This window comes from Myxocyprinus asiaticus, chromosome 4 (assembly GCF_019703515.2).
Source record: "Myxocyprinus asiaticus isolate MX2 ecotype Aquarium Trade chromosome 4, UBuf_Myxa_2, whole genome shotgun sequence".
Lineage (NCBI taxonomy): Eukaryota > Metazoa > Chordata > Actinopteri > Cypriniformes > Catostomidae > Myxocyprinus > Myxocyprinus asiaticus.
The window spans coordinates 18657617-18685558 of NC_059347.1; the positions used below are offsets into that span (position 1 = coordinate 18657617).

Sequence of the window (27942 nt, forward strand, 5' to 3'; positions counted from 1 at the left end):
ACTTTCATCAGCACAATCCACGCATACAGCCCATTTTTGTTGTCTGCAAATGTGCCTTGAGTTAAAGAGATAGTTCACCCAAAAATGAAAATGTATCTGTTTCTTTACTCACAATGGTGCATTTGTGTGCTCATCCTGGATGTCTCAACTGAGTGGAGAATGTGAGATTACCTCTGTATTATGGCAACGTGAATACGTCACACGAGAGACCGCTTGGACTCCACCCTCTCATGAAACCTAATGGAAACGATGGTTTATAGTTAAAAAGTACTTAAATATTTATCTTTTTTTGAACCAAAAGTGATCGTATCGCTTTAGAAGACATTCATTTAACCACTGGAGTCGTATCGATGACGTTTATGCTGACTGTCTGTGATATTTGGAGCTTCAAATGAGAAATCTCCATTCACTTGCATTTTACGGACCTGCTGAGCTAAGATATTTTTCTATTTTCTTCAAATGTGTTCTGGTGAAGAGAGTCATACACACCTGGGATATCATGAGGGTGAGTAAACAATGAGAGAATTTTAATTTATGGGTGAACTATCCCTTTAACTGGACTAAAGAGTATCACAATGCAATTTGTTGTGCGCTTGCGTTAAATATATCTGTAAAGGCTTGTGGTCAAAAGAGTACCCTTTGAAAGACTAGAATGCTCAACCATGAACTAGACATAATGTAGAAAAACAAAGTATACCCTAGCCTTAACTAATTTCTGTTCATTTAGAATGAACATTGTAATATGGCCTTTAATTATAAAACAAATGTAATTACATAGAAGAGTGACATTACATCGACAACTTCAATAAGACAATGTTGAACAATATTGGACAATAAGACCAATGAATTTCATGCAAAGCCTTGGCTACTATTTATTTTTATCTTTATGTATGGCATTATACGGAACTTCATAGTAGCGTAAAATACCATTCAATTAGTAACACAAATATCACACCTTTACAACTATCTTCCATGTCAACATTCACATAATCATTTAACACTGCATTAGTATCCACGGCACAAGCTAATGACCCTTTTTAAACCAGAATAACCCATTATACAGACCCAACAATAATAAAGTAAATATCTCAGCACCTGCTCTGTTAACAACATTTTGGCGTTAGAGGCCAGATGCCCTTTGGGAGTAGAACAGAGAGGATCAAATGTCTTCACCACAACCAAAACACAATGGGAACAAAAAATGTGCAATGAGAAACTTGTAGAGACACAGGCACCACTGAAAGCCCAGAGGAAGGGGTGCAGAAAGTGAACAGACTATAATTTGTGGATGAAAGAAAAATCAAACATCGTGGTACTAGTGAGACATTGACATAGTGCAAGGTTACTATCCAAATGAGGACATTCCAAAGCTTTTTAAGGATTTCCAATTATCAGCGAAGAGTAAAATTACACAGGGAGGAGGCAAATAAATGTGGCAACAATATGGTCTACTCATAGGATTTGGGCAAAAATATAACAATCAAGCTCAATTTACATTGATGGGACAGAAATGAAACAGTGATGGAACCGATGAGCACAACTTTATAGGATTTGAGCACAAATAGGAGCTGGACTGGGAACAGTGTCTTTGCTGATTAGACAATAACAAATCATAAGTTTGATATATGTGGTTACATTGTAACAAAACTTTCTCGATGTCTGATAATAATATCCATGCAAGCTCTTCTCCTATCAATAGGGATAATATACATATAACCTCTTTGGTTAATCTGAACCCCTAATGGATTCTGAGCTCCCTGTTAACACCCTCCACTGGGATAGGGTTGCATAGGGAGAGCTTGGTAACTAAAGAGGGAGTCTATACTATATAAGTCACTCCAAACTTATAGCCATTCTGCTGGGAAACGGTATGGGAATGAACAGGACAAGCCCTTGTAATCCATCTCCTAAAATCTATAGACTGATATGTACTGAAAAAAGACATTGACTTGTTAAGATGTTTTAAAATTAGTTCTTGAAATCATCTTTGTGGGACATTTACAATTTACATATTACAATTGTGTGGGACATTCACAAATTACTTAATACAATTTAGATTCAGACTGAACAGGGGCATGGCAATGTAAAATCACCTGTGGTAAGTGACATGTTCTCTGAATGCACTGAAAAGCATTTACACAGTTATAGATAAAAAGAATGAGGTTCTATATATATTTGGCTGTCCTCTAATGCTCAACAAACGACGGCAGAGAACTATGTAAAACCTATAAAATGTTGAGGCATTTTTTAATTAGTTAATAATAAAAAAATAAAAAATAAATAAATCCATACAATAAATATGAATGCCAAAGTGTTGCACAGGCCATCACTTGGTTTAATTCTTATTGTTCCTTTTTTTTTTTTTGCAGTTTTCTTTCTTTCAAACAAGGGCCAAAAATGCTGGAATGCTGGTGTAGAACCCAACAGCACATGCTCTGTATGGCACCTGCAAACTCCAAAGACTCTTTACACCAATGAGAGAGGTGGCAGGGGTCTCACTGAAAACATGGCAGATTAGAATGATATGACAGATGACTAGGGGATTGCAGTAAACCTGTGGTGATAATGGGGGGGGGGGGGGGGGGGTGAGGGCAAGGAGCCAGGTTTGTGGATGTAAAGTGTGTCTCTGAAAGACGCATACAAACCCTGGAGGGTTTCAGACCTGTAGCTGACTCTGTTGTAATTCAAGAAAAGAGGAAGTGGCTTTGTGGCTGGTGTTGCAACTGGAGACTTTCTATATGCCCCCTCCCTTAATTCTTAAAACCAGCCACCATACGACAGCTTCACCACCCAACACCCCTTTTCATTTTTGAGTTAACTATTCCTTTAAGTGTTTGAATATGGAACATTGGTTCAGGAAACAGACAGCAGGGTGATGAGCTGTTAAGTTGAGCTTAAATAGTAAGGTGATGAGATGCACAAGCCTGGGCACATACCTGATTTTGGAAACATGTTCATATAATATGTGCACTTTGGAATTGTGCTATTAAGATTGACTTGATTAACTGCTAGTAAAAATGCTCTTTAGAGTAGACAAATATTGGTAATTCCTGAGAAGCAGTCTCAAAAACACACAAGAAAACTATTAAGTAAATAAGGTTAAAACAGTTCTTTAAAAGTCCACAGCATGTTTTTTTTTTTTTACAATTCACACGTCCATGAAGCAGAAAACAGATCACTGGAAGTTAAAGAAAGCTTCTTTTCCCGAATCCAAAGTCTTTTTTAGGGACCTTCTATTAGTAGCGCTGTTTCTCTCTGTCATGAACATAAGGCAGACTATTCAATTATGCACAGTCTTAGTGCACAATATTCAACTGCCTTTACTGGAACAGGATGCCCCTCATATTCCAGCTTTGAAGAGACAAAGCTGGAATATTAGGGGAATATTTTTTTTATTTTATTTTTTTGCAGTGGGTTCAGTTCTCTTCTGTCACTGAGTCTTAGGCACCACCAAGATCTGATCTCCATCTCGTATGCTGTAGGAATGAAGTGCTCGAACTCCAGATTTCATTTCCTGAGGCTCTAGTGCGTAGCCGAGCTGCCGGTCGATGTAGTACACACGTATTTTGTTTGGAGGTAGCTGGATCATGGCTCTCAACTGCTTTTTTAGGTCTGCCACAGTCTGATCCAGTCTGAGCTCTAGGGGCTCTGTTTGGTCCCCAAAACGCACCTCAACCTGAGCATGGCAGAGAGGGCGCAGATCCACCTCTGCAAGTGGGGCTAGGCGGCCATAGCGTGCTACCAAAGTGTGGTACCTGAAAATAGTGGACAGCAGTGAGGAGAAGATCATGTGAGTAAGGCAAATTCAATGTCTTCAGTTGGGTCAAATCTATGCTTTTTTTTTTTTTTGCTACAACAGCCAGTAACCCATCTATGTTAAAAACCAATTGTAGGAAGTTCTGAAGTAGATTTGACCAAAAGACTGTAACGAAACCAAGCATGGGGAGCACACAATAGCTCTGTTACAAAACCTTGCGTACCATTTACATTTTAAGCATTTTAAGGCAGTCCCAATGCAAAGGCTGTTTCAAAAGTTAGGCAGCAACATTATGCTGACTTCTAGGACACCTCATTTTGGCTAAATTCTACAGCAGCATCACATGTATCCTTTGCTGACAAGTTCTGGAAAAAAAAAAAAATCATCCAAGATGGCGGCCAAGTTGAGAGATATATTGATAATAAATATACTTACATTTCATTAAATACTGAAAGGTTTAAATAAAAATGGTTCAACCTAATTAAAATTTTAATATTTATGCATACAATGTATTATGCTTATATTTTATGCAAATATTATTTTTGCATTCCTATTTACTCAAGCGACAAAATAAAAAATCCACTATTACTTTTTAACAACTTTCCAAAAGAGGGAAAAAACTTAGAACAGCAGCAGTGTTAAATAGTTTTTTTTTTTTTATATGAATTCCAGCATAATACAACACAAAGATTAATATTATAAATGTACATTAAATAATAAAAAATGGAAGATATCACGTTTGTTTGATTAACACTGCTAAATAAGGTGGAACCACATCATCACAGCCCTTGAAAAGTGTCCACTGCATTATATCCAAACCCTAATTGTGAGTCGATCTTCCATGCACTTCACATTAGGAGCGCAATGATGTGCAGAGTTGTAAATTGTTCCTAATCAGTCACTTGTGTGGTTTCATGATGGATCCTGCCTATGTAGGCAGTAGAAACAAATTTGGTTTTATAACAGAGCTAATGAGCCATGAAAATGTAGTTAATGCACACTAACAGTCTTCTACTTTAAATATGCTTGAAAAAAACTGACAAATGATGGACTTGGTTTTCATCAAAATTTTCAATCACACTCAAATGTTAAAGAAAGGTAACTAAATAATTTTACAGGCATAATTACAATCAGTGCACAAGGAAGGAACCATAGAACTTGTGTGTTTGTGTGAAGATGTGGTTGTGTGTTTGTGTACCTGTTTGTGTGTTTGTATAGCACACTAAGTTTTTATACCGTGAGAAAGTTCTCACCACCGCCCCTTCCACCCTCCCTCTCTTCCCGTCTTGCTGAAGGATTGTGGGAAAGATAAGAGGGGATCGGCAGGAACAATTAAATAAAATCTCTACAAAAAAGTCTTTAAGCTTTAGTGGGCTACAGTAACCGACACAGCCAATCAAAGTAATTTCCCCAGCTTGTCCAGAAGAGTCTCCCCACAAAGCAGAGCCTGAGCCTGGGTAGGTGCCTGTGGCTCCCTGCCTTCACCATGGGAATACTGCCCCCTCTATACAAAGTGCCACTCTGTCTGAGAGAAAGAACAATCTCACTCAAGGGTCTCATTTAGTGTGGCTAAGCTACTTAAATGAAGGCGAATGGTGTTCGCTGTGATAACCTAGCTGCCTTGGATTCCTTGGAAAAGTGTACAGATCAGTCTCGAAGATGGGTCCGGATAGTTACTACTGTGCAGTGCACCAAGGTCATAGTAGAGCCATACAGTATACAGTGATTCTACTGTAGATACTTCAGTTGTTGATGGCATAAAAATCAATGCGATCGGTTTTCAGGTAGATAATCTGAACTACAGACTACAGAGACACAATCGACATAAGCTCAAAATGTAGATATCGGTGAATGTAGATAGTTTGATATATGGTTTATCTACAACTTAACGTAACTGATATATCCTCTGATCTAAGAAAGTGTGTATAATTTGGCAAAACATTTTTATCCAAGCAACTTTCAGGACATGTATTACAATGGCAGTCACCCTGAATGAACCTGAGGCAAGTGTTTAATGGAAAGGCATGGTGGAGATAAAGAATTTTAGGCTTTGTTCACACTGCACACAATTTGGATTTGTTTATCAAACAAACAAAAGGCTGACTGTCCACACTGTCCTTTTGCAAATGTTGAAATCAGATCTGTTTGTTCAGACATATTTACATTAGTTGCTCTATTAATGATGTAGGTGGCAGCATGATGCCAAGAGAGTTGTTTTCTTGTCCAACAACTGAGAGTAGCAAGCTGTCAGTATGGAATTACGGAAAACTATACCTCTACTTATGCACTTCATAGCATCTTGCCATGGTGAGAAACTCATGAGCGGAGGCATTCCTGTAATTTAGACACAGTGGCCCAAGAAACTATTTAGAAACTAAAGGGTTAGTTCACCCAAAAATGAAAATTCTCTCATCATTTACTCACCCTTATGCCTTCCAAGATGTGTATGACTTTCTTTCATCTGCTAAACTCAAATGAAGATTTTTAGAAGAATATCTCAGTTCTGTAAGTCCATACAATGCAAGTGAATGGGTGCCAAAATTTTGAAGCTCCAAAAATCATAAAAGTCAGCATAAAAATAATTCATAAGACTCCAGTGGTTAAATCAGTGTCTTCAGAAGTGATATCATAGGTCTTTACTGTTAATTTTCCTCCCTGCTCAATCAATCTCCACTTCAACTTTAACTTTCACATTCTTCTTCTTGTTTTTGGTGATTCACATTCTTCATGCATATTGCCCCCTATTGGGCAGGGAGAAGAGTTTCTAGCAAAAAAGTTTGGGTGAACTATCCCTTTAAGCCACACTCAACAATGTACAAATGTCACTGCATTTAATAATAAAATATCAAACCAAGTGGTATTTCAAAGAAGGCAAAAACACACTATTCAAGCCAAACATTTTACAAAATGATGTTGGTTAGGTTTCAAATGATAAAACAATAGACGTTTTGTACAATATTATGATAATTTCTGTTTTTTTTTTCTTTGTGGAACATCTATAGTTGTGATGAACTACACCTGTTGCTACTCTATTAGGAGAGTAACTGACTTCATACATCCAATAAAAATCACCTTGGGCAAAGCTGGTTAAATGTAATTTAAAAAAGGCTTTATAAAGTTAGTTCTAGCATAATTTGTTTTGCAGATGTCACTGCTTTGAAATTTTGTATCTACTGCAACAACATTTAAACATCTTTAAGTATGCATTAAGCAAGCGTCACATTAGCCAATTTTTTTCCAGTGATTTTCAGGCGTAACCATTTACATAATCGCCGGCCAGTAGGTGAGAGATGGATCTCGGATTAGTGTCTGACAGCAGGACATTGTTAATTCTTTGACCATCTGGACTCTAAGTTAATGGCTCTGAGAACTGGAAAAGGAGATCAAACTTTTTAGAAAAAATTGTTCTGTCACTGGGCTGGGCTCATTTTCATTTTCTCATGAAGTGCCCAATGAGCTTCTTTTACTGAAGAACTGACAAGACATCGCGCTGATGAGGGGTGTGTTTCCCATACAACGACATAACTCCCTGCGTAACCATACGATGCATCGTTGGAGAAATTAACTAGCTAGACATGACCAGGGTTCCCACTCTTTTCAACAAATGAATTTCCATGACTTGAAAGTTCCATTCCCAAACATTTAGCCTTTCATTCTGAAAATGGCACTGAAATCACATAATCACAAATTTGTAAAAACAAAACAAAACCATAACATTGTTTAATAAAAGTTAAACTGAAAACATTTCATTTTAAATGTAATCCATATGAACACATTGCGTGAATCCTAAAACGGGTGGGGATTAGCGGCACATCATTGTCTCTAATTGGTCAGGTATTCTAAATAACATGATATATTTTAAACTTTTCACATTGTTTTTAATCCAGTGCAACGTAACATCCCGAGCATAATAAATACAAATATATTAACTATAAAAATATTCCATGATTTTTCCATGACTGGAAATCACAATTTTAAAATTCCCTGTAAATTTCCAGGTTTTCCATGACCGTGGGAACCGTGCACGACTGTTTCCGAAACCATAGGAACTATGTTGCACATCCATCGTTTGAACCACGTTGTTGAGCTGTCATCAATGACATTACTTAAGGGGTGGAGAAAATAACTTCCGCAAATATTAAATTATAATAGCTCATTTACACGTACACCAGAAAGCCATTTAATTCGAGAAAGCTGCTGAAGACGCAAAAGCGTCATGCACTTTGTAATGCGACAGATGCATTGCGCTGCAATAGATGGATTTCTCTCATCAGACTTCGGTGTTCCTTCAATGCACTTGAGCTCATATGCACATGCACACTCTTCAAAAACATAAACGGCACTTATGCATTAACAAACACATAAAAGCCGTGTTCTCCTACAGAAACCGTGTGTGATAAAGCACTTTCTCTTAACAGCTGTTTACGTGACGTTTCAGATCGCTGCTTTCTCCAAAACCCCGGAATAAATCGTTTTCTTAAATGCACATCAACTTGGTCGAAGTCTTGACAGAATGAAAGATATAGAAGCCTCAGCAATATCAAATGATGTCCACACAGCAAACTAACAAGGAACTATACTTCTAACCACAGGTAAAGAACTGAACGTCTTCGGGAAACACCAAATCGTTTAACTATGTTGGTAAAGATTGACCTTGCGACCATAGTTGGCTAATGACGCCTTTGGGAAACGCACCCCTGAATGTTTTCATCAGCGATCACACTCACAACCTTACATCATCACAAACAACAATTGTAGGTCCTCCTATACAAAAATGACTAATAAATTCAGAGAGTGGAGGCAGAAGAGTCTCTTTTTGTTGAACATACATGTTCTATGGCAAGCCTCAAGGGTATAAATACACAATCACACAATGTATTTACAAGGTAAAGTTACTTCATGAATTCCATCCTAAATCATTCTATCACAATTGTTTATGTTCATGAGGTACTCCAGTTGTCATTTTGGTGAGCTCAGCTCAGTATGTCATACTGCAAAATAGTTGGTAAGTGTGACACCCTTGACAATATCTAGTTGTTTGGAGTCGGTTATTGTGACACCAACTTAAGAGTCAAAATACTTTTTTGGGCAACTGTATACTGTACAAAATCAATTACATTCACTATGAGTGAAAATCAGTGAATTCGAACACAACTATAGACAATACTACACATTGTGTATGATATTACATACATGTGGCTTCCAGAATAATGAAAAAAAAACAACAACATAGGAATGTGGTTTGGATTGGGTTTGTTGGATCATGTTTTTTGTTGTTGTTTTGTTCTGTTCAGACAACAAAAAAATTTATGTATTTGAGTCAGATACACACAAATTTTGCTGCCTGTCTGAGCAAAGCCTTATTAACCCAGCAGCACAGGTCCTGCACCTTTAGGCCATTGCCATCCCAATGTAAAATTAACTATACACTTAAATGACCCATTTTCACATTTGTTAAAACCGCCCTTACATTACATAAATGGGACAGGAAGTCTAGAAGCACTGCTGGATCTTTCCCTATTGGAACACTTACAACAAGCATGTTAGCTGTAATTATTATACAATCTCTTGACATCTTTAGCATCACATCTATCGTGATGGACACTAAAGAGGCTGCTAACTCCCTCCACTTATCTTCTTAAGTTTCAAAGTCTCTCACTGAGCTTCAGTCTAACTTAAATGGGCATGTACGAGCTGTACACACTGAGATTTTTCTCCTCCAGTCCTCTACATAGTCCTTCATCGTCAAGCTGTTAACAAGGTCCCAGGCTATGGTAACTCAAAAACAGTAAAATCAATCCCCTCTTTCATTGCCTTCACACTCTCCTCCTCATCCATTTCTTTGCTTCCTCCTCTCTGCTGTCTTTCACTTCTCTTCTGTCTTCCTCAGAGGGATCATCGTGCCCATGGTCAAGGCTCAAATTTTAGTTACTCAAAGGCTATTGAATGTATAGGGCTCCTCTACCAACTTAACTGTCTCCCTCCTCCCTACCTACACTATGTACTGTAGCTAGTGTATCTCCAAGGTGACCACTGGAGGGTGACTGGGACCAGTTCATCTGGCAGCCTTGGCTAGCTGTAAAAGGAAGCTACAACTGAAGTATTTCACACCTTTTGTTAACTGGATACTACAAATAGTGTCCCCAAAAAGTATATGGACACTTAAGTCGCACATAAAAATACCGCAAAGTTGTTAGTGTCCATTAAGTAGTTTTTATTTTAGTGCTTTTAAAGCTTAAGTGTGTACTTTCTTCACCACTAATGTCACTGAACAGAATTAAAAAATAATCTCTGTTTTCAAACAGAGTCCAAAAAACTCCTCCTATCTTTCATTGGTTGTACAAACAGAGTCACGCCCAAAATATACACCACTGATTACGTCAGCCTTGCTGTGTTGGGCCTGACGGGCCGCTCAAACAAAGGAATAATTTGAAAGTGTAACAAAGTTACAATGTTTACAATTTTAGGTGAAATCAACCTAGGAATGGCTTACTTATAGTTGACTCTGCTTATTTAGCTGGGATACGAGAAAGTATTTAAACATCGAAAAACTACACACATTAACTGTAAGTTGTTTTGTAACCTTTTAAAGGGATATTCTGAGGTATATACTAAAATGGCCTCAACTAGAAAATCAATGTGAGCAATCAAGCAGTGCAGGGTTTGAATTACTTGAATATCTCCTCAGCGTTAGATAAAGATAACATTCACATGCCTACTTATGGCTTAAGTTTATGTCTAAGCAACCGTAAATGCTACTAAGGTTACTTTAGAGTCACTTTAAAAAGTCTCTTATGTGTTCTAGCCATTACTTTAGGCTACCAGTTTGAAACTCTTAATTTAGGCTGAATAGGTCTCTGCATTGTTTGCATCTCATGAATTCAAAGGCGCCCCGTCCAAAGGGGTTTTTGAGGTCAGGTAGGCATAATTCCTTTCTGTTCATCTGTTTTGCTGTTCCACAGATCTTTGCCCTCTTTCAGAGGTTTATCACAGAGTTTGTAACATAGCCTAAGCTCTGATCTTTGCCCAAGGGGGATAGAGAGAGCAGGTTGGGTTCAAAAAGGGGGCAACCTTAGCCAATATCTACGGTTTACCATCGACTTCAGCACCTGCCCTTTCACTCTCCAGTGCCAACTCTCATCTCAAACTCATCCCTCTGGGAAAGTGGCTTTCCCTCAAGAGAAAGAAACAGGAAGAGAGAGATGGAGAAAAAACAAGAAACAACATGGGTAGTATGCTGCATATCAATCATGGGACAAAAAGGTGAATGTGTGAGGGGTGAAGAAGATAAAAAAATGAGGTGAGAACAGCACTCAGAGCAGACACTGCAAAGAAAGCAAGGACTGCTTTGAGACTTAACACAGATATGTTTGGGTTTAATACAAGTTGAACTCTACTGGCATAATGTTGATTACCACAGAAAATAATTTTGACTCATCCCTCTTTTTCTGAAAAAAAAAAAAAAAAGCTTGCAGTAAGACGCATACCACGAAAGTAAAAAGGTTCAATACACAAAACATTAAGTACGCACTGCTTCAAAAGTATAGCCACAATAATTAAACATAATACGTGTTTACATGACTCTAGTGTGATAAAATCGCATACTAACCTTGTCAGTGTAAAGTTATCCAGTATACAAGGACGTATAGGATGTAATGCCAATAAATCATGAAAACATCCAGTTAACTTTCGCACAAAGCAAAAGAAAACCAAAAAGAGAGTTGACATGAGTTTTTTTTTTTTTTTAAATTTTGTAACTTTGCTTCAACTTTCGTATTTAAACCGAAAGAACGAAATGGCTCAAAAAATTCAATATTTAAATTAACCATATTCTCCTCAGTATATCAGAGTGCTTTTATTGTATTGAATGATGTGCAATATGTACATAACTGTTAGCATCTCAAAAAATCACTTTTGGGGTTTCATGACCCTTTAAGCAAACCTACCCCACCCCCACAAACAAAAAATTTTTTCCTGTATTTTTATGTATTTTTTTACTGTATTTACATGTTGTACAATATTTTTATAAATTAAAACCAGCAAAAATTAACAGCAGTACCAGAGTGTACAACTATGATGTATAAATTCTTAACAATTTAAAAATATATATTTTCTTTTTCAAATTGCGGTAATGGGAATATCATAATGACCACCTTTTTTCGTGTTGGGTAAAATGTGCGTGAAAACTTTTAGGAAAATAATGTCAAAATGTAAAAAATCTTAATTGTCCAATATGCAAAATATTATTTGTTTCTTTTGACTTTGAAGTAAAATAGGACCAGGCCATTTTCTTGACAAGTTTTGTAAGAATCACCCATTTGCATGTTTTACCAGTTAAGATTTTTCAAATCAGTCTTATTTTTTAAAATGGTTGTGACTGGATCTTTCTTAATTCAGCATCTTATACTGTATGTCAGACAGATGATAAAAGGCCCCTAGTTCTGAGAAAGGCCCACATCTCCAGTTTCCCAACCGTCAAGTGCTAGAGCGGGAATTCCAGTGTCATAACAGTTTGCACAACTTAGTCAATTCACTAGGTCTGTGTGAGCCATTCCAGAACAAAGGCAACAGCATCTCTATCACTCAATAGAAAAAACAGAAAGAGAGACTGAGTCAGGGACGTCATTCCAACCCCTTTTGAAAAAAATCCTCCTGCTAACTCAATCCCCTTAAAGCAAATGAGAGAGGGGGATATAAGGGGGAGAAGAACGAATAAAGCTGCCACCTTGTGTATCGATTTTCTGATTGGAGTATTCTAGTACAAAGCCGTCTTTGAGGAGGGAGAGAGTGGACACATTGTCTCCCAAAGGTTAGACTCCCCTGCTGGAGGTTGGGGCTTGCCGCAGCAACTGGAAAAGTCTGCCATACACTCTCCCAGGTTAAGTGGAATGGGGTGGGTTAAAGAACGTGGGTGATCCGTTTACTGTGCCTTTGGCCGGCACAGACCCTCCAAAATATCCCCAGAAAGAACCACCAGAATATCCCCTGAAAGTTCCCCCAAAAATAGGGAGCACTGAAGGATTAGGGGGAGGCCAGAAGACATGCAAGGTGGGACTGTTAAACGTCACCTGGATAACTGGAGATGATAGAATAAAGAAAAAGAGGTGAAGGTCAAATATGTTGTCAAGAAATGTTGTAATAATCTGGAAAGAGGAGGTTAGGTTCTCTAAAAGTTTATTCAATAGCCGGTTTCCCCACATAAAGTCCCGATACTTTTCCTTAGTAACTTTGTAGATGAGAACTCTTAAGAGGAAAGGCACACCTGATGAGACAGGCGATACTCTTTGGATACTTTGTTGGTTTTAAGTTATTTCTGTTAAGGGAATTGGCAAATTAGCGCAGACCACTAAATAGCAGCTACAAGTTTGTTTACTCATAGCGGCTGCCAACTCTTTGCGCTTCTCATTGCTTTGTGCGTCATACATGTTTGACCATTCACAGGCTGCAGCACCTCCAACAGTCCCTCTTCTGAGGGTAGAAGTACCTATCCCAGAGTAGGAGCTAAAAAATCAGTCTAAAGTCCCTCTTAATGGCTAAGAGGAACTATAGTTCCTCGTGTGCGAAAACGACGAAAAGTACTAGTTCCGGGTAAAAGTACCTAAAACAGGCTTTAGTTCCCGCAGTGGGAAAGGGCCTGATGGCAGCTTCGCATATTTGATTTCCAAAGTCACAATGTTCATGCTCAGACATTCCTATACAAGCAAAACTGACTGATAGAAATCTATAAAGATATATAGACTATTTAGAATGATCCATGATTAAAACTAACCTTTAGTGTCTGTGAAATGACTATAAAGCCCAAAGTATACTTCGGTCAGATACAGGATGAGTGACACAAATTTCGTCATCAGCAAAGTGCTAGAGCACTGAACGTGCGCAGCCCGATTTTTCTAACCGCATGTCTTTGAACGTGAAGAATGTGCATACGCCTGGAGTTATTTCCACTAATTAGTGGATCCACAAGGTGGGAACACTCAAATTTGTGCCGTTGCTGTCACAAAGAAGCAGTAGAAGATGTAATTGCCACTAAACATCAGGAGATGAAGGTCAAAACAACAACAGTGGATGTGCAAGTCAAGAGCGTGTGTGTGAGAAGGTCAGGAGATACCTGCATTAGTAAACTCAAGTCTGAAGGACTATAAAGACATCTTTATGGGGCTAAACTCTTGAAGAGAAATAGTCCGGTGTTTCATAGCAGTCGTTGCATGCATCCGTCAACCGCCTGTGTATGCACGCACAGTCATATGGAGTATACTTTGACAGGCTCGCGTTCGGCTGCACACAGACGCTAAGTGTTCGCGTCAAAATGTAAGTATACCTAGGGCTTAAAAGAATGTAACTTGAATTACAGCAAAATGCTTAGATGGAATGCATATTATTAGGAAATAGGAAAAATATTGTTTGGAAAGTAGATATTAGTTTTTATATATTGAAAGAAAGGGTAGCTGCCTTATAGATGCCTTCAAGTTATAAATATTATGAAACTACACTCATTACAACAATGCTCATAATTATAATAAAACTAGAGATGTATTAGTCTTTGCAAACGCCCATTTTGAAGACAATCCCCCAATTTGCTTCTTGTGGATGTCAAAAAACCAATCACAATCATAAAGACCTATTTTGAGAATACCCAAAAAGTAGAGCATTAGAAAGACATACAAGAAACCTTACAGCATATAATTATAATATAAATGCCTTTACATAATACAACACTCTTAAAAACCTTAATAATGTACATTTCTATAAATATTTAATAGGCACATTCTTAGCAGCATTGGGCCTCATTGCATAAATATATGCATAAATTCTGAGTAATTTGCATATAAAATGGACTTTTACGAAAACTTTTCGCCAGATTCACAAACGCTCCGCACATCCCAGATTTGTTAGTAAAACGTATGTTAGTGAATTCTAAACATTCGTAAATAGGGGGCGTGTACATGTTCAATCACAATTATCATAATCCACGCCCATGAAAACGCCCTATATATGAAGGCACCAGACTCGCTAGTAAATGCTCTTAACATATGTGGAACAGTAATTAAATAATTTTTATGAATGGAGTGCATTCACATCGTAAAATTGAGATTTAGCAAGCACAATAGCGTCTCAAAGAAAGTAAGGACTGTCATTGCATGTTTTTGCTGTCATTGGAGGCTCTTTTGTGAATCAAACAGTTCATAAAGTCAATCAAAATGGTTTGACATGAGTGTAAAAAATGTTCAGTTAACGCCGGCAGGAGGATGTCCACCACCATTAAACTTCTATGGTTCTGTTCGCAGCGCATTGGCAGTGTAATTTGTGAAACTTCTTGGGTAATTTGTGATGATAACAGTGATATACATGCAACTGGAAGAATCATCAGAGAAATTAATAGAATGCCTTAGGAAAATCTTTGACCGAAACATTGTAAGATTTTAGGAGATTTGCAAGCTATACAACAGCGGGCTTTTTCTATTTTTCCCCCGTTGAATTGCGTATGTGTTTATTTACGGGTTCAACATCATTAGCATTGACTATATGTTATCACATTTATGCGATTTACCGACACCTATGCAAAATTATGGAACCTAAATTATAGAGCTCATATAAAAAAAAATTTAAAAAAAAATTAAAAAAACTTTTTTTTACTAATTTATGTTCTTTTTTTAAGGTAAATTTCACTCATTTCATTATTAGTTAGTTTTTTCATTACTTATTTCATTTCACTTCTATCAAACTGTAGTCATGGCAGTTTGCCTGAAAGAACACAACACACTGAAGAACAGAACACAACACGCTGTCTTACTCAAGATTTACACATGGTCGGGAGCAGGTGTAAATTTAGTTCGTACCATCTAACATTTTGAAAAAAAAAAAAACAACACATTCATGATTCCGAGAATTTACATCAGAACGGCTTTAAGAACGATTTACACAAAAATTCGTTCTGCTCATGTTTCATAAATGAGGCCCATTGACTTGGCTGCAACAGTAGAGACCAATTATAGAACTGGTAAGATACGACTAAAAAAAGATTTATGTGATGGAAGCTTATCAAACACTTGCGGAAAATTAATAACATGAGTCACAAATAAGACCTGAGTTTTCGTTTGTATTGTTTTAAAGAACAAATGAAGGGCACTGCTCTTTGTCACTACACATATTTTATATTTCCATGATGAATATGTAAACTTCCTAAGACATCAAGTGAGGTGGGGTTACCTCTGTGGTAGCTCGTCCTCAGGGCAGTCCTGATAGTAACGGATGAAAAAGCGTTCCGCGTCCTCTCTCTCTCCATCAGTGATGACACTGCCATTCAGTGCAGTCACACCAGGCAACCTACAGTTTCAAAACACAGCAGAAGGACATGTGTTTGTGTGTGTGAGGGAGGGAGAAAAGAGCAAGAGACACACTCCATATTGGTGGCCACACTAGTTTGTGTAAAAGTTTTTATAATTCAAAAGTGGCCACTATGTTTATGAACTGCATGTGAGTGTTTAAATGTTTTGTGTATGTAAGTGTACTCACTGTGCCACCATGAGGCAGCGTCTCTCCTGATCTGTGTAGGGCTGCAGTAAAGGAATACCCAACACTCTGACCTCTTGAAGCTTTGGAAATAAATTCAGTTTCTGAATGTCCTCCCAGCGACTTAGACCTTAAAAAAAAACAACTACATGTCAGCTGAAAGTCTATTAATGCTTATCTAATTTAATCTATTATGGCCTACATGCTTATATTTTGCTTAAATAAATTAAAGTTTACTGAGCGAAACACTGTTTCTCTTTCACTAGTCACACGTTAAAACGTGGAGCATTGTGAGACCCACAAGAACTAAATAACCAGCCCTTTCCTCCTTCTTCTCCTTTGGTGTCTAGTGTGCTGAGCTTGTATCATGCATGTCATGCAGGAAAAGAAGCTTGGTCTGACTTGGAACATAGCTCACGAGTCATATGGACTACTTTTATGGTAATTTTTGTCCTTATTGGAGCTTGACAGGCACAGTCGCCATCTGCTTCTGCTGTATGGAAAAGATCAGCTTGCTAGACGTGTTACTATATGACTCCTTTTGTGTACACAGAAGTAAAAAAGTCATATGGAAAGCTAAAGCAACATGAGGAAAAGTAAATGATTACATAATTGTATTTTTATATAATTATAACTGCAACTGATGCTTGTGCAAGTGCTTTAAGTCATTTAAGTGCTCTACAGGCAGAGAGATTTTCAGCACCTGAGTTGTGTAGGTTGATGCTACGAAGGTTGGGGAAGAGTCTCTGCAGGGAGTCCTCTGGCTCGTGGATAGCTGAAAGGGAGTTGTTAGCCAGGATAAGAGACACCAGGCCTGGATACATGAGGCCCAGTTTGCGTACCTCCGCCCATTCCTGCAGCTGGTTATCTGTGATATGCAGCAGACGCAGGGACGGGAATGGTACAGATGACGCACTTACGCTCACGTACTCATTCAGACACAAAAACAACTCCTCCAATCTACACACACACACACACACACACATACACAACCACAACAACACACACAGTAGGTTTAGTGCATGACAAAATGACCTGTGGACAATGTTCATATCAAGTGGAATACAGCAAAAACAGGGCTAAAATTACAAAAATATAAAAGACTCTACGAAAGCAAAAGCAAAAACTACCAGTTTAAGTAAGTACTGTATAGTAACAAAACACTGTCTACAGCACACATAAACACGTCAGATAAAGCCCTGTAGAGTCTGCAGGGGGCAGCAACTGACAAATTCAGACTGAGGCTATTTAAATTCTAAAAAACACACAAACACTTACTCTGGGATCTCTTGTGTGAGTGTGTGCACCATGTCCCAGGTGACATGCGTGTTATTGAGGACAAGGCAGCGGAGGCCCGAGAAGGCTTCGGCAGCTCCAGGCTCCAGACTCGACCCTCTCAGTGGATTCATACTCAGGTTGAGAAAGTCCAGGTTAGGGATATAAGATAGGATCTTACTTATCTTCATGGAGAAGAGAAGAGTAAACAATTTAAATTTTTAATTTACTTTTACTCCTTTAAAATAAACAATGTATTGTTATTTAGGAAAATAACCTAACTGGATTTTAACATGTTTATAATTTGCATTTGTTAAATCTTCATTCCATGTAGAAAATCCGGTGAAGAAATTGGTAATATAAATAAATAAACATTCAAATTTTAATGGAATGGAATTAACTACTGGGTTAGGACATTAGAGATTTATCGTCATTTACCGAATTGTAAAACAATGACGTATAATTCCAAATGCTGTCTGTTATATTGACAGATGAACAACAAAATGATTCAAACCTAGCACACCAATTTTCATTATAATCATCTTTACATACTAAATATTAGCAGACCTATTCATATGATTTATTTGTGCATTTGCTAACCCTTTAGTTAATCTGCCTATGTCACTGATGTCAAATCAGTTCTTTTGACTTTGTAGTAGACCTTTTATTTTTGCATCGTGTTGTTTTTTGTGCAGGGCCTTTGGGGTGGTGTGAATAAAGAAACAATCTAAAAGAATAAAGATTTTACATATATAAATTCTGAGCATTATTACCCTATAAAAATTGTCATAAAAAAAATTATGATTAAAATGGGGGGGGGTCCCAAAGTAATATCCAATTCAGAGGGCCCAGAATTCCGAGTTATGGCCCTGATCATAATTATGCATGATTATGGACCTGTCCAAAATGGCACACTTGATGTGGACTTGCTGTCTCTTGGCCTTCATTTGCCTGTGCCCGCAAAGTCCACAAGAACATAGGGTGTTCCAGTTGTCATTTTTGCATTCAGAAGGACGTCCACCCGGTCAATCGAATCCTCATCTGACATCACAGTAATTCCATTGGCTCAAAAAAACGTATAGTGGTTACTCTATTAAGTGCATGTTTAGGAATCCTACAAATCTTTTTAAGATATATATATATATATATATCTATATATAAAACTTTGTAAATGCGACATTTCATGACTTTTAAAACATGTTACTCATAATTGTATTTAATTGAAACTATAGTGTGAAATTAAACATTTCTCTTTCTTTGTTTTTCAGTTACCTTACATTTTGTAAGCTGACTGCTATCCGATTAGCCTGCTCGTTCAGAATATAGCACACGCAAGTCACTTACAGCACTCCTTAGTGCAATTACATCAGTGTTACATATGGAAATAAACTATTTTCTTTTCATATATGGAAACAAATCCTAAGTCTTGTAATGTTGTTTAATTATGCATTTTTTTGGGGGCCGGGGTAACTCAGTGAGTAAAGACATTGACTACCACACCTGGAGCCGCGAGTTCAAATCCAGGGCGTGCGGAGTGACTCCAGCCAGGTCTCCTAAGCAACCGAATTGGCCCGGTTGCTAGGAAGGGTAGAGTCACATGGGGTAACCTACTCATGGTCGCTATAATGTGGTTCTCTCTCTCCGTTGGGCACGTGGTGAGTTGTGCGTGGATGCCGTGGAGAATAGTGTGAGCCTCCACACGCGCTATGTCTCCGCGGTAACGCGCTCAACAAGCCACGTGATAAGATGCACGGATTGATTGTCTCAGATGTGGAGGCAACTGCGATTCGTCCTACGGCACCTGGATTGAGGCATGTCACTACGCCACCTCGAGGACTTAGAGCGCATTGGGATTTCCAAATTGAAAAAAAAAAAAAAGACATTTATGCGTTTCTTTATTATTGTTTACCAATAGTGAAAGGACAATAGTGAAATGTTAAAGAAATCACATTATGTAATTCAAGTACAGTTTAATCTCAATTTAATTTCATTATGCAGTGTATGGTAAGGCATTAAATACACACAAGATGATTTTAATCGCAAATATGTATGTATGCAGTATAACTTTAATGACTGAAATATTAAAATGATATTGCATATACAGAACATAATATAGAATAACATGCATAACAATAACAACATGAAAACTTTCAACAGAATTGCTGAACCACAAAACAATATTACATAATATATTACATAAGATGTAAACAGCTTTTAATCAATATGCATAGCTAGTCATCGCTCAGGAAGCTCTAAACAGCTAGAAGTTAACGCGATAAATCATGCCGGACGAAACAATATCAAGTGTTGATTTAATATTTATTTCAGTAATTGTTTTCTCTGATTGTTGTAAATGACATACTGTATCTCTTGCTTTCAAGTGTATATCCTACCACTTTTTAATGCGATGTGTATAATTGGTTAAAAAAAAAACACATTGTTTTATTCAGTTTACCAGAGATGGAATTACACATTCAGTTTCCATTTAATAGTTTTCCTTGGGAACGTTTTACTTTCATAAAAGTAAGGAACTTAAAACTAAACCTTTGTTATCGCTGTTACAAAGAGGATTTTAGAATTATTGTGAGTCTCTGAAAGATTTAGACAGGAGAGAATTATTACTTTCCCACACTAGCTTGCAAAATGTTATCTATTTTTTTAAATAGCAATGTTCGGTCTGCTGGCAATCTACAGTATATTTCTGAAGAGGTGTGGCTGTGTACATAAATGTATTAACTTTTGCAAGCTATGCCAGCGTGCGCGACCTATGTATTACTTTTTTTACGCTCTCTGTGTTCTAAGCACCTGCCTGTAACCATCTAGGTGTCGAAGTCATGTTCATTTAATCTCTAAATATTTAAAAAGATGGGGTTTTGTTGTTGCACACTTTTATGACTCATGCACCCTTATGGCCTTGCTGACGAGCCCCATCTGTCTGCACTCGCTTACGTTAACAAAGTCTGGACTCAAGGGCATAGGTCCGCAAGGGCATAGGTTGCCATTTGGGACAGGGCCTATATGGTTAATTGCATTAAAAAAATTTTTTGGCATTTAGCATTGCTTTTTCCCCTGCAATCCCCGGCTCTATCAGAACAGACCTGTGACACATTTTTAGGTCGCAGCCTACCAGTTGAGAACAAGCCAATTTAAACACCCTTCAATTGTAGAGGAATTAACTGTGGCCTGGCTACACTTTTACTGGCAAATTTTATGACCAAATCTGACCCAAACATAAAGTTGTACACTCTTTTATTTCCTCTCCGAGCACAGTCTGCATCGCATTGCCAACAGCTTGCTAAGCTTTGATTCAAAGATGAAGTAATGTGTGCATGCACATGTGCAAAAAGACTAATGTCAACATTAAAACAAAAAATATATTGTAATATATATTCCATTGTACTTTTGAATGTTATGATCTCACCATATTCAAAATTACACTTGATAAAGTGTGCAAAATTTCCTTCTATCTACTGACATTAATGGGTAAAATCATGTTAAATAATTCCTTATGTTAAATGCACACAAAAATATTCAAAACCTGTGACTCACAAACCCAGATTTCTCACCTCTCCCCAGTCTTTCAGCTGGTTGTGAGAGAGGTCTAGCTCTACCACGTGAGCACAGAAAGTGGCCACCTCCTCCTCATCTCCGGCCTCTGTGATACCACAACCATCCAAAACCAGGATCCTGGGCAGATTGAGACGATCTGACACAAACACACAGACGTTAGGGGCTTTAAATAAACAATATAAGTAAAACATTCTGTCTATAAGTCGAAAATACTTTCTGTGGTAATTGACAACATGCCACAGATGCTGTCGATAGAGCTGAACTTGTATTATACCCAGGACACTGCTTTGACTCATTGTGTCTTGAATGACATGTCAATTTGTCATGAGATGCAATGAAAACCAAAAAAGTTTGATGTTGTCGACATAGCTGTCATATTTAAGTGCTTTCCTTAATTAATATGAATAGATCTGAGAGTGAACAACAACTTAAATTTCTTTCTGTTCATCACACAAAGTGATTGTTTCGCTTCAGAAGACTTGGAATATAGTTATATCGAGTACTTATACAGTGGTTTATTGTGTTTTATTTTTGTCCTTTTCTGAGCGTGACAGACCGGAGTCTCTATTCTCATAAACCGCTAATCTACCATCGGGTCAAAAGGTTCTGAGCACGGTAAGTAATGGTTCCAGAAGCATTTCCACTTGAGCATGGTTCTGTATGGTTTGATTACCGTACCCAATCATGCAGGTGAAACGTCTTTAGTATGTGGTGATCAGTGCTGGGTAGTAACGAATTACATGTAATCTGGATTACAAATAATACTAAAACAAATATACTCTTTAAGGCATGATCTACAATCGTGTTTTTCATCAAACTGCAAATTGATGACTTTAAGACATCACAGCTTCATTTTCTGTTACTGCAGTATTTTCTGTAAAACTGCTTTGAAATGTGTGCTGTGAAAAGCGGTATACACATCAAAATAACATGACTTGATTATGTAATCAGAATCAAGTGTAATTAGATTTAATTACATTTTTATATAGTTTAAATCATATTACAGTTTTTATGGATTACATGATTACATTACAATCAGGCAAAGGCAGTAAATTATTCATAATTTACTGATCCCTCAAATCCTTAAATTTTTTTAGAATGGAGGGGGTGGGGTGGTGGGGGGTTGGTGGTGGAATTGCACATACAGTGTAGTTTTGTGAATTGCTTTTGTGACAACTTTTGAGACTTGTTTTGTGATTTGTTGATTCACAAATATAACTGGTCTGATCTGTTACACTGATGGCATTTGTAATGTCAAAATTTAAGTGCCTTTTTTATTTCACTCAGAAACAGACAAATAGTGAGTAACACACAAAAATTCCTATACATTTTTACTTTACATTTAAGCAACAATTTACACGTTTAAAGCACCATTCTGAAACGTCATGTAAACTAGAACGCTAGTTTCCTTAAGACGTTTAAGGGATTAAAAGAAAGCAGTTTAAAGGGATAGTTCATCCAAAAATGAAAATTCTCTCATTATTTACTCACCCTCAAGATATCCCAGATATGACTTTCTTTCTTCACCAGAACACATTTGAAGAAAATCTGAAAAATATCTCAGCTCAGTAGGTCCTTAAAATGCAAGTAGATGGTGATTCGACTTTTGAAGCTCCAAAAATCACAGACAGACAACATAAACGTCATCCATACAAGTCCAGCTGTTAAATTAATGTCTTCTAAAGTGACACAATCATTTTTTGTGTGAAAAAGATCAATATGTAAGTACTTTTTTAACTCTAAATCATCCTTCCGGTCAGTAGCAGTATTAGTATGTGACGTAATCACATTGGCATTTCAACACACAAGAACTGAGGCATGTGAGACACACATGGAAGAGCAGAGCTGTTTACCAGTGAGTAGGAGGAACACTGTACAGAAGCTTCGTAGGTTTTGGTTTAGATCTGTATTTATCTGTTTCTTTACATACAATAGTGCGTTTGTGTGCTTATCCTGGATGTCTCAACCGAGAGGAGAATGTGAGATTACCTCTGTATTATGGCAACACAAATATATCACACGAGAGACCGCCTGGACTCCACCCTCGTGAAGTTTACCCGAAAACTTTTTCCAAAAGTGATTGCTTCAGAAGAAATTAATTCAAACAATTAATTTAAGAGTTGTATTGATGATATTTATGCTGACTATCTATGATTTTTGGTGCTTCAAAAGTCAAATCACCATCCACTTGCATTTTAAGGACCTACTGAGCTATTTTACTATTTTTCTTCAAATGTGTCCTGGTGAAGAATGAAGGTCATACACACGTGGGAGATATCATGAGGGTGAGTAAATAATGAGAGAATTTTCATTTTTGGGTGAACTATCCCTTTAACACACCTAGGTTTTTCCCAGAGAATGTGGATTAATGTGGCCATGTAAACGCATGATCAGCGTTCTAACCAGTTTTTGAGAAGTGCGTCTGTGGAGAAAGCTTAATGATCGAGCTGCATGTATATGGGAGTAAAGAGAAAGCAGCTAACACAGCTCATGTAAACTCATACACTGATTTCGAGCCTTAAGCAGCTTTCTCGCAATAAACAGCTTTCTGGTGTCCATGTACACGTAGTCATTGACCCCGTTTACACTTGGTATTAAGATGCGTCTTGAGTGATGCGATCACATGTGGTCAGGTGAGACACATCGCTGTTTACACCTGGTCATTTAAATGCATCTCCTGTGACCACTTGTGATTGGATTTAGAGGGGAGGGACTCCGTTTCATCACGACATATATCAATCACTATGTCAGTGTGTTACTGCCAGAGGAGAACTGGCCCCCACAGTGAATCTGGTTTCTCCCAAGGTTATTTTTCTCCATTAACCAACATCTTATTAATGTTTTGTGTTGCTTGCCACAGTTGCCTTCAGCTTGCTCAAAGGTGTTCTAAATACAAGTATTATTTAATTTTTATACACAATTTACAATCATATTTAATCAAACTACACAATGATCACTCTATGACTTTATTGATTTTACAGTTAAATTTTTTTGTTAATACATGATTTTCTGTAAAGCTGCTTTGAAACGATGTGTGTAGTGAAAAGCGCTATACAAATAAAAATGACTTGACTTTCGGAAGAGAGGGGGAGAGTTGAGTGTATTGCACTCAGAACTGATACTGGCTACTAGTCAGCCAGGTGAAGATGGTTCCTCAACATTGAACTACTGGATCTATAGAGATAATTTCATTTTTAAGGAGACATGGAAAAAAACATCACTGTGCAAATGTAAACTCTGCCTTCCAAAAGTTAATGTCCCGCCAACTGCAAAGGATTCTACATCAAATATAAAGAAGCATTTGGAGGCATGTTTGCATGTTTTTTTTTTATCTTTATATCGCAAATCTAACCAGCTCAAACACATTTTTATCAATTATTATTTGAATTATCACTCTGTGTATAATATAACCATGTGCCACAACGTATTTGGAAGGGGTTTGTCCATCAAACGCATCAAAATGCACAAATACACTTCATTTCATATTCAGTTGGATTAGTGCCATAAAGTTACTTAAATAGCTTTTGTAGTCAGCTTCAAAGATGTATAACTTTGAAACGTTTTTGTGACGCTGATTCACAAATATAACTGGTCTGGGCTGTGTTTCCCAAAAGCATCGTAAGCCTAATTAGATCGTAGAAACCACTGGCAGCAGTGGCTTCTATGATCAACTTAAGCTTGCAATGCTTTTGGGAAAAGCAGCCCTGATCTCTTACCACATGTGGATGCAAAATTGCATGACCACATTTGAGTTAACGTGCCCCGGGAACCTGTCCATAATTTCAGAAACTCCAATCAGAAATGCTTGTTCAACTCAAACATATTCGATTCTGTAATTGATTGGAGGGCCTAGACCTCTATCAGCATCATGAGGGAAAACACGAACATTTTAAAACTTCCTTTATATGTTTACATTTGTGATAATCACTTGCTCAGTCAGTCCATTCTAATCCTGAGTTTACAGCACCACAGTGGAAAAAGAAACCTTAACCATGCCATCAAGCCCTGATTGGTTTACAGAACGGCATGGTTCCTCAACGAGATCCATTTGACCTGATGGTGGAAAATCAGCTTCACATTTTTTCAATACACTCTGTAAAGACTTTTTAAAAATTCACCTTTTGTGTTCCACAAAAGAGAGAGTGCAATACTGATTTGGAGCGACATTAGGATAAGTAAATAATGACAGAATTTAAATTTTTGGGTGAACTATTCCTAGAACCTTAGCCCTAGAATTCATAATACAATTATATCAAGTGCCCTTTAACAGTTTCAAGCAAATTCAAGTAAAACCAGTGTTATTACTAGTTCATCAGGCTGCAGATCATATCTAATTTTAACTAGTCCTCCCAGCATTTTACCTTAGGCCAGAAATACCACTCACCTTTGACAGGTGAACCCTGGGGGCTTGACCGGATCACCACTCCGACCCCTGGCCCACGGCAGTAAGGAAAATTGTCAGGACTGTACTTCTCACTGATCACCTGCACTAAAGTACGTCCTTCTATCTCCTCCGACTCCATCTCACCTCTTGTCCCACTCTCACACCTTCAACAGAACAAAGTTAGAGATGAAAGTGTGCGTCTGTGGTTGTATCAGACCACTTAATCCAATAAAACAAAGTAGTTTATCAGTTATGTGCACTCAGTGTAAAGGCAAAAGCTTGAAAGATATGATTTATTGACATCAGAAAGGGGGTGTCAGTTGAATTGTGTGGAATATACAAGCTAAGATAATTTATCTAACCAGCTAAAAGTTAAGTATGACAAATTTGAAAGAGCTGAAACTTCCATTAGTCTACAGATGATCAAAATGCACCATGAGCTCTAAAAAGAGATTGATTTGTAGTATCAAGAAAAATGCTACAAGGTTAAAGCCAAACATACTGAAATGTGTTAACTCACAGACGAGGTCTTTACTCCTGTCCAGATCTGGAGGTCAATTATCAGCACATTGATGGTGGGCCACCTCTCTGGTTTTGATCCTAAATGGACAGCTATGGAAGTACAGCATCCAGGAATGGATCTCTTAACCTGCGGCCTAGTGGGTCAGGGCTGGGGCTGTCCCACAACCCTTGACTCACAAAAATAGCAACGGAGACCAAGAGTGGAAGAAAGAGATAAAGACGGAGAACTGGACAAATGAGATAATGCACGTGTCACACAGAGCACTTGTGGTCACAGAACAATCATTCTTCTATCCCTTTATGATGTCTAGACAAACGAGGTAACACTAGCATGGAAAGGTCTGTCCTTGAAATCAGATCCAATAACACTTTGTTCGACTCCTATATGTTGTTGCTTTACACAGGAAGCACAGTGGGAAAGCTCCGATGATTTGAATGGATGAGGCACCCTGAGCATATGTATCTTTTGTCTTGACAGAAGACACTGTAAGAGTAAACAGATCTTTATTGCTAACGGATTGGCCTGCTGAGGTACTCTGTTTGTGGGTATCTTTCAAGTGATCTAAAACCAGTCTTTAAAGGTGAACACAGTAATTGTTTCCTCATTAAAACAGTTTTACTACTAAATATTAATTGTCATTTTGAAACACATGTATAAAATTGAGCACTCACATGAAATGGAATCTCCAGTCATATCAGTAACCTTATAAAAGCTGTTTTATTATACATGGAGAGGGTCCCCTCATGGGTGCTGCCATTTTATGTTCACATGACCAGCTGAAAATACTCTCAATAACTGCCCTGCTATTGGACAAGTTTACTTATGGGTTAAATTAATCATGAAGGTGAATTTCAACAAAGCTTGTCAGTCCAAACCAAACCAGTTTTTATTTATATTTTTGAGAGAGAGAGAGAGAGTATAAAACGCCAATAGTGGGTGGGACTAGATTTTTACTTAGTAAGACTTCTTAAAACAACAAAAGTTTCACTTACAAAGTTTCCAGATAAAATTGACAATTTGTCGCCCTATGCAAGAAAACTATCAACTTGACTCGCCGTGTCCTAAAATAAGCCTCGGGTCAAGAGTCAACAGCTGACAAGTTGTTGTTGACTTTCAAATGCTCGGCTGCCATGACAACGCTTTTGTTTCGGATGAGCGCTGTTCGACAAGATTCGGCAGTTCTAGAATGGAAACTTCTGTAGTATTGACACGAAGACTGTGTTAAATGTTTTTGTTCTAGAGCGTCGTCAGTTTTCAGTGCTCCTAAACTAAACACTACTGCATATGCAATATAAGACCGTATGTCCTTTAAACTAGCACCGTATGACTTGGTGTTACGCTAAATATAGAATAGAAAGGCGTAATGTACAGTAAATTCTAGTAATACAATAAGATGGCGACAGCGAACCAATAGGCGCGTTGATGCAATTTATTCATCACAAAACAACATAACGGCTGCGTTAAAACCTAGTTGAACATTTAAGAGAAAACGTGTTATTAAATATGTCGCGCGATGACCACCGGCGAGCATATTTACGATGCTACTAGTTGATTGAATAAAAATACAATACATACAATGTTGAAAAATGACTATAATTAAATGTATAACGCATCGCCTCTCCTGTTATGTATAGGCACAACACACCGAAATGCATGCATTATGTGCCATCTTATTCAAAGTTGTTTGTTTGTCTTACCAATGACAACGGTTCGGCGATTCGCTCTGCGTGTTTTTGTTGTTGATCCGTTGACAGTGTGTTTGAACACGGAGGTCTAACGTAGTTACTTCCTACTGGCAAAGCAGTGTTGTTGTTGTTTTGCAGCCTGCCGCTCCAGTGCAGTGGGTGGCAGCATTGCAGCATTACATCATAACCCGAATCATGAAAATGTAGATATTTTTGCTCAGTAGTAATAAGTAATTTA

At 37.7% G+C, this 27942-nt stretch overlaps 2 protein-coding genes across 6 annotated transcripts in view; both read right to left on the reverse strand.

Moving 5' to 3' along the window:
* The window catches only part of LOC127440207 (alpha-tectorin-like), a 58028-nt gene extending 41947 nt beyond the window's left edge, over positions 1 to 16081 (reverse strand). For both annotated transcript variants that reach the window (XR_007897093.1, XM_051696669.1), the window contains exon 1: positions 15965 to 16081. The gene's annotated coding sequence lies outside the window, so the exon portion shown is untranslated. The remainder of the gene's footprint in view (positions 1 to 15964) is intronic.
* On the reverse strand, positions 860 to 27853 carry LOC127440211 (tubulin-specific chaperone cofactor E-like protein). 4 transcript variants are annotated; one of them, XM_051696679.1, is made up of 9 exons: positions 27717 to 27853; positions 26017 to 26185; positions 25497 to 25660; positions 21109 to 21248; positions 17546 to 17727; positions 16971 to 17227; positions 16271 to 16397; positions 15965 to 16081; positions 860 to 3755 (listed from the first exon to the last, which is right to left on the reverse strand). In XM_051696679.1, exons 3-9 carry the CDS (start codon positions 25633 to 25635, stop codon positions 3431 to 3433), a joined length of 1287 nt encoding a protein of 428 aa, XP_051552639.1. In that variant the 5' UTR covers positions 25636 to 25660; positions 26017 to 26185; positions 27717 to 27853; the 3' UTR covers positions 860 to 3430. The 4 variants fall into 4 exon arrangements, with proteins under 4 accessions (XP_051552639.1, XP_051552636.1, XP_051552637.1 ...); XM_051696676.1 differs by having other exon boundaries at positions 26017 to 26190; positions 27717 to 27842; XM_051696677.1 differs by having other exon boundaries at positions 26017 to 26245; positions 27717 to 27836.
* Positions 27854 to 27942: the final 89 nt, after the last annotated feature.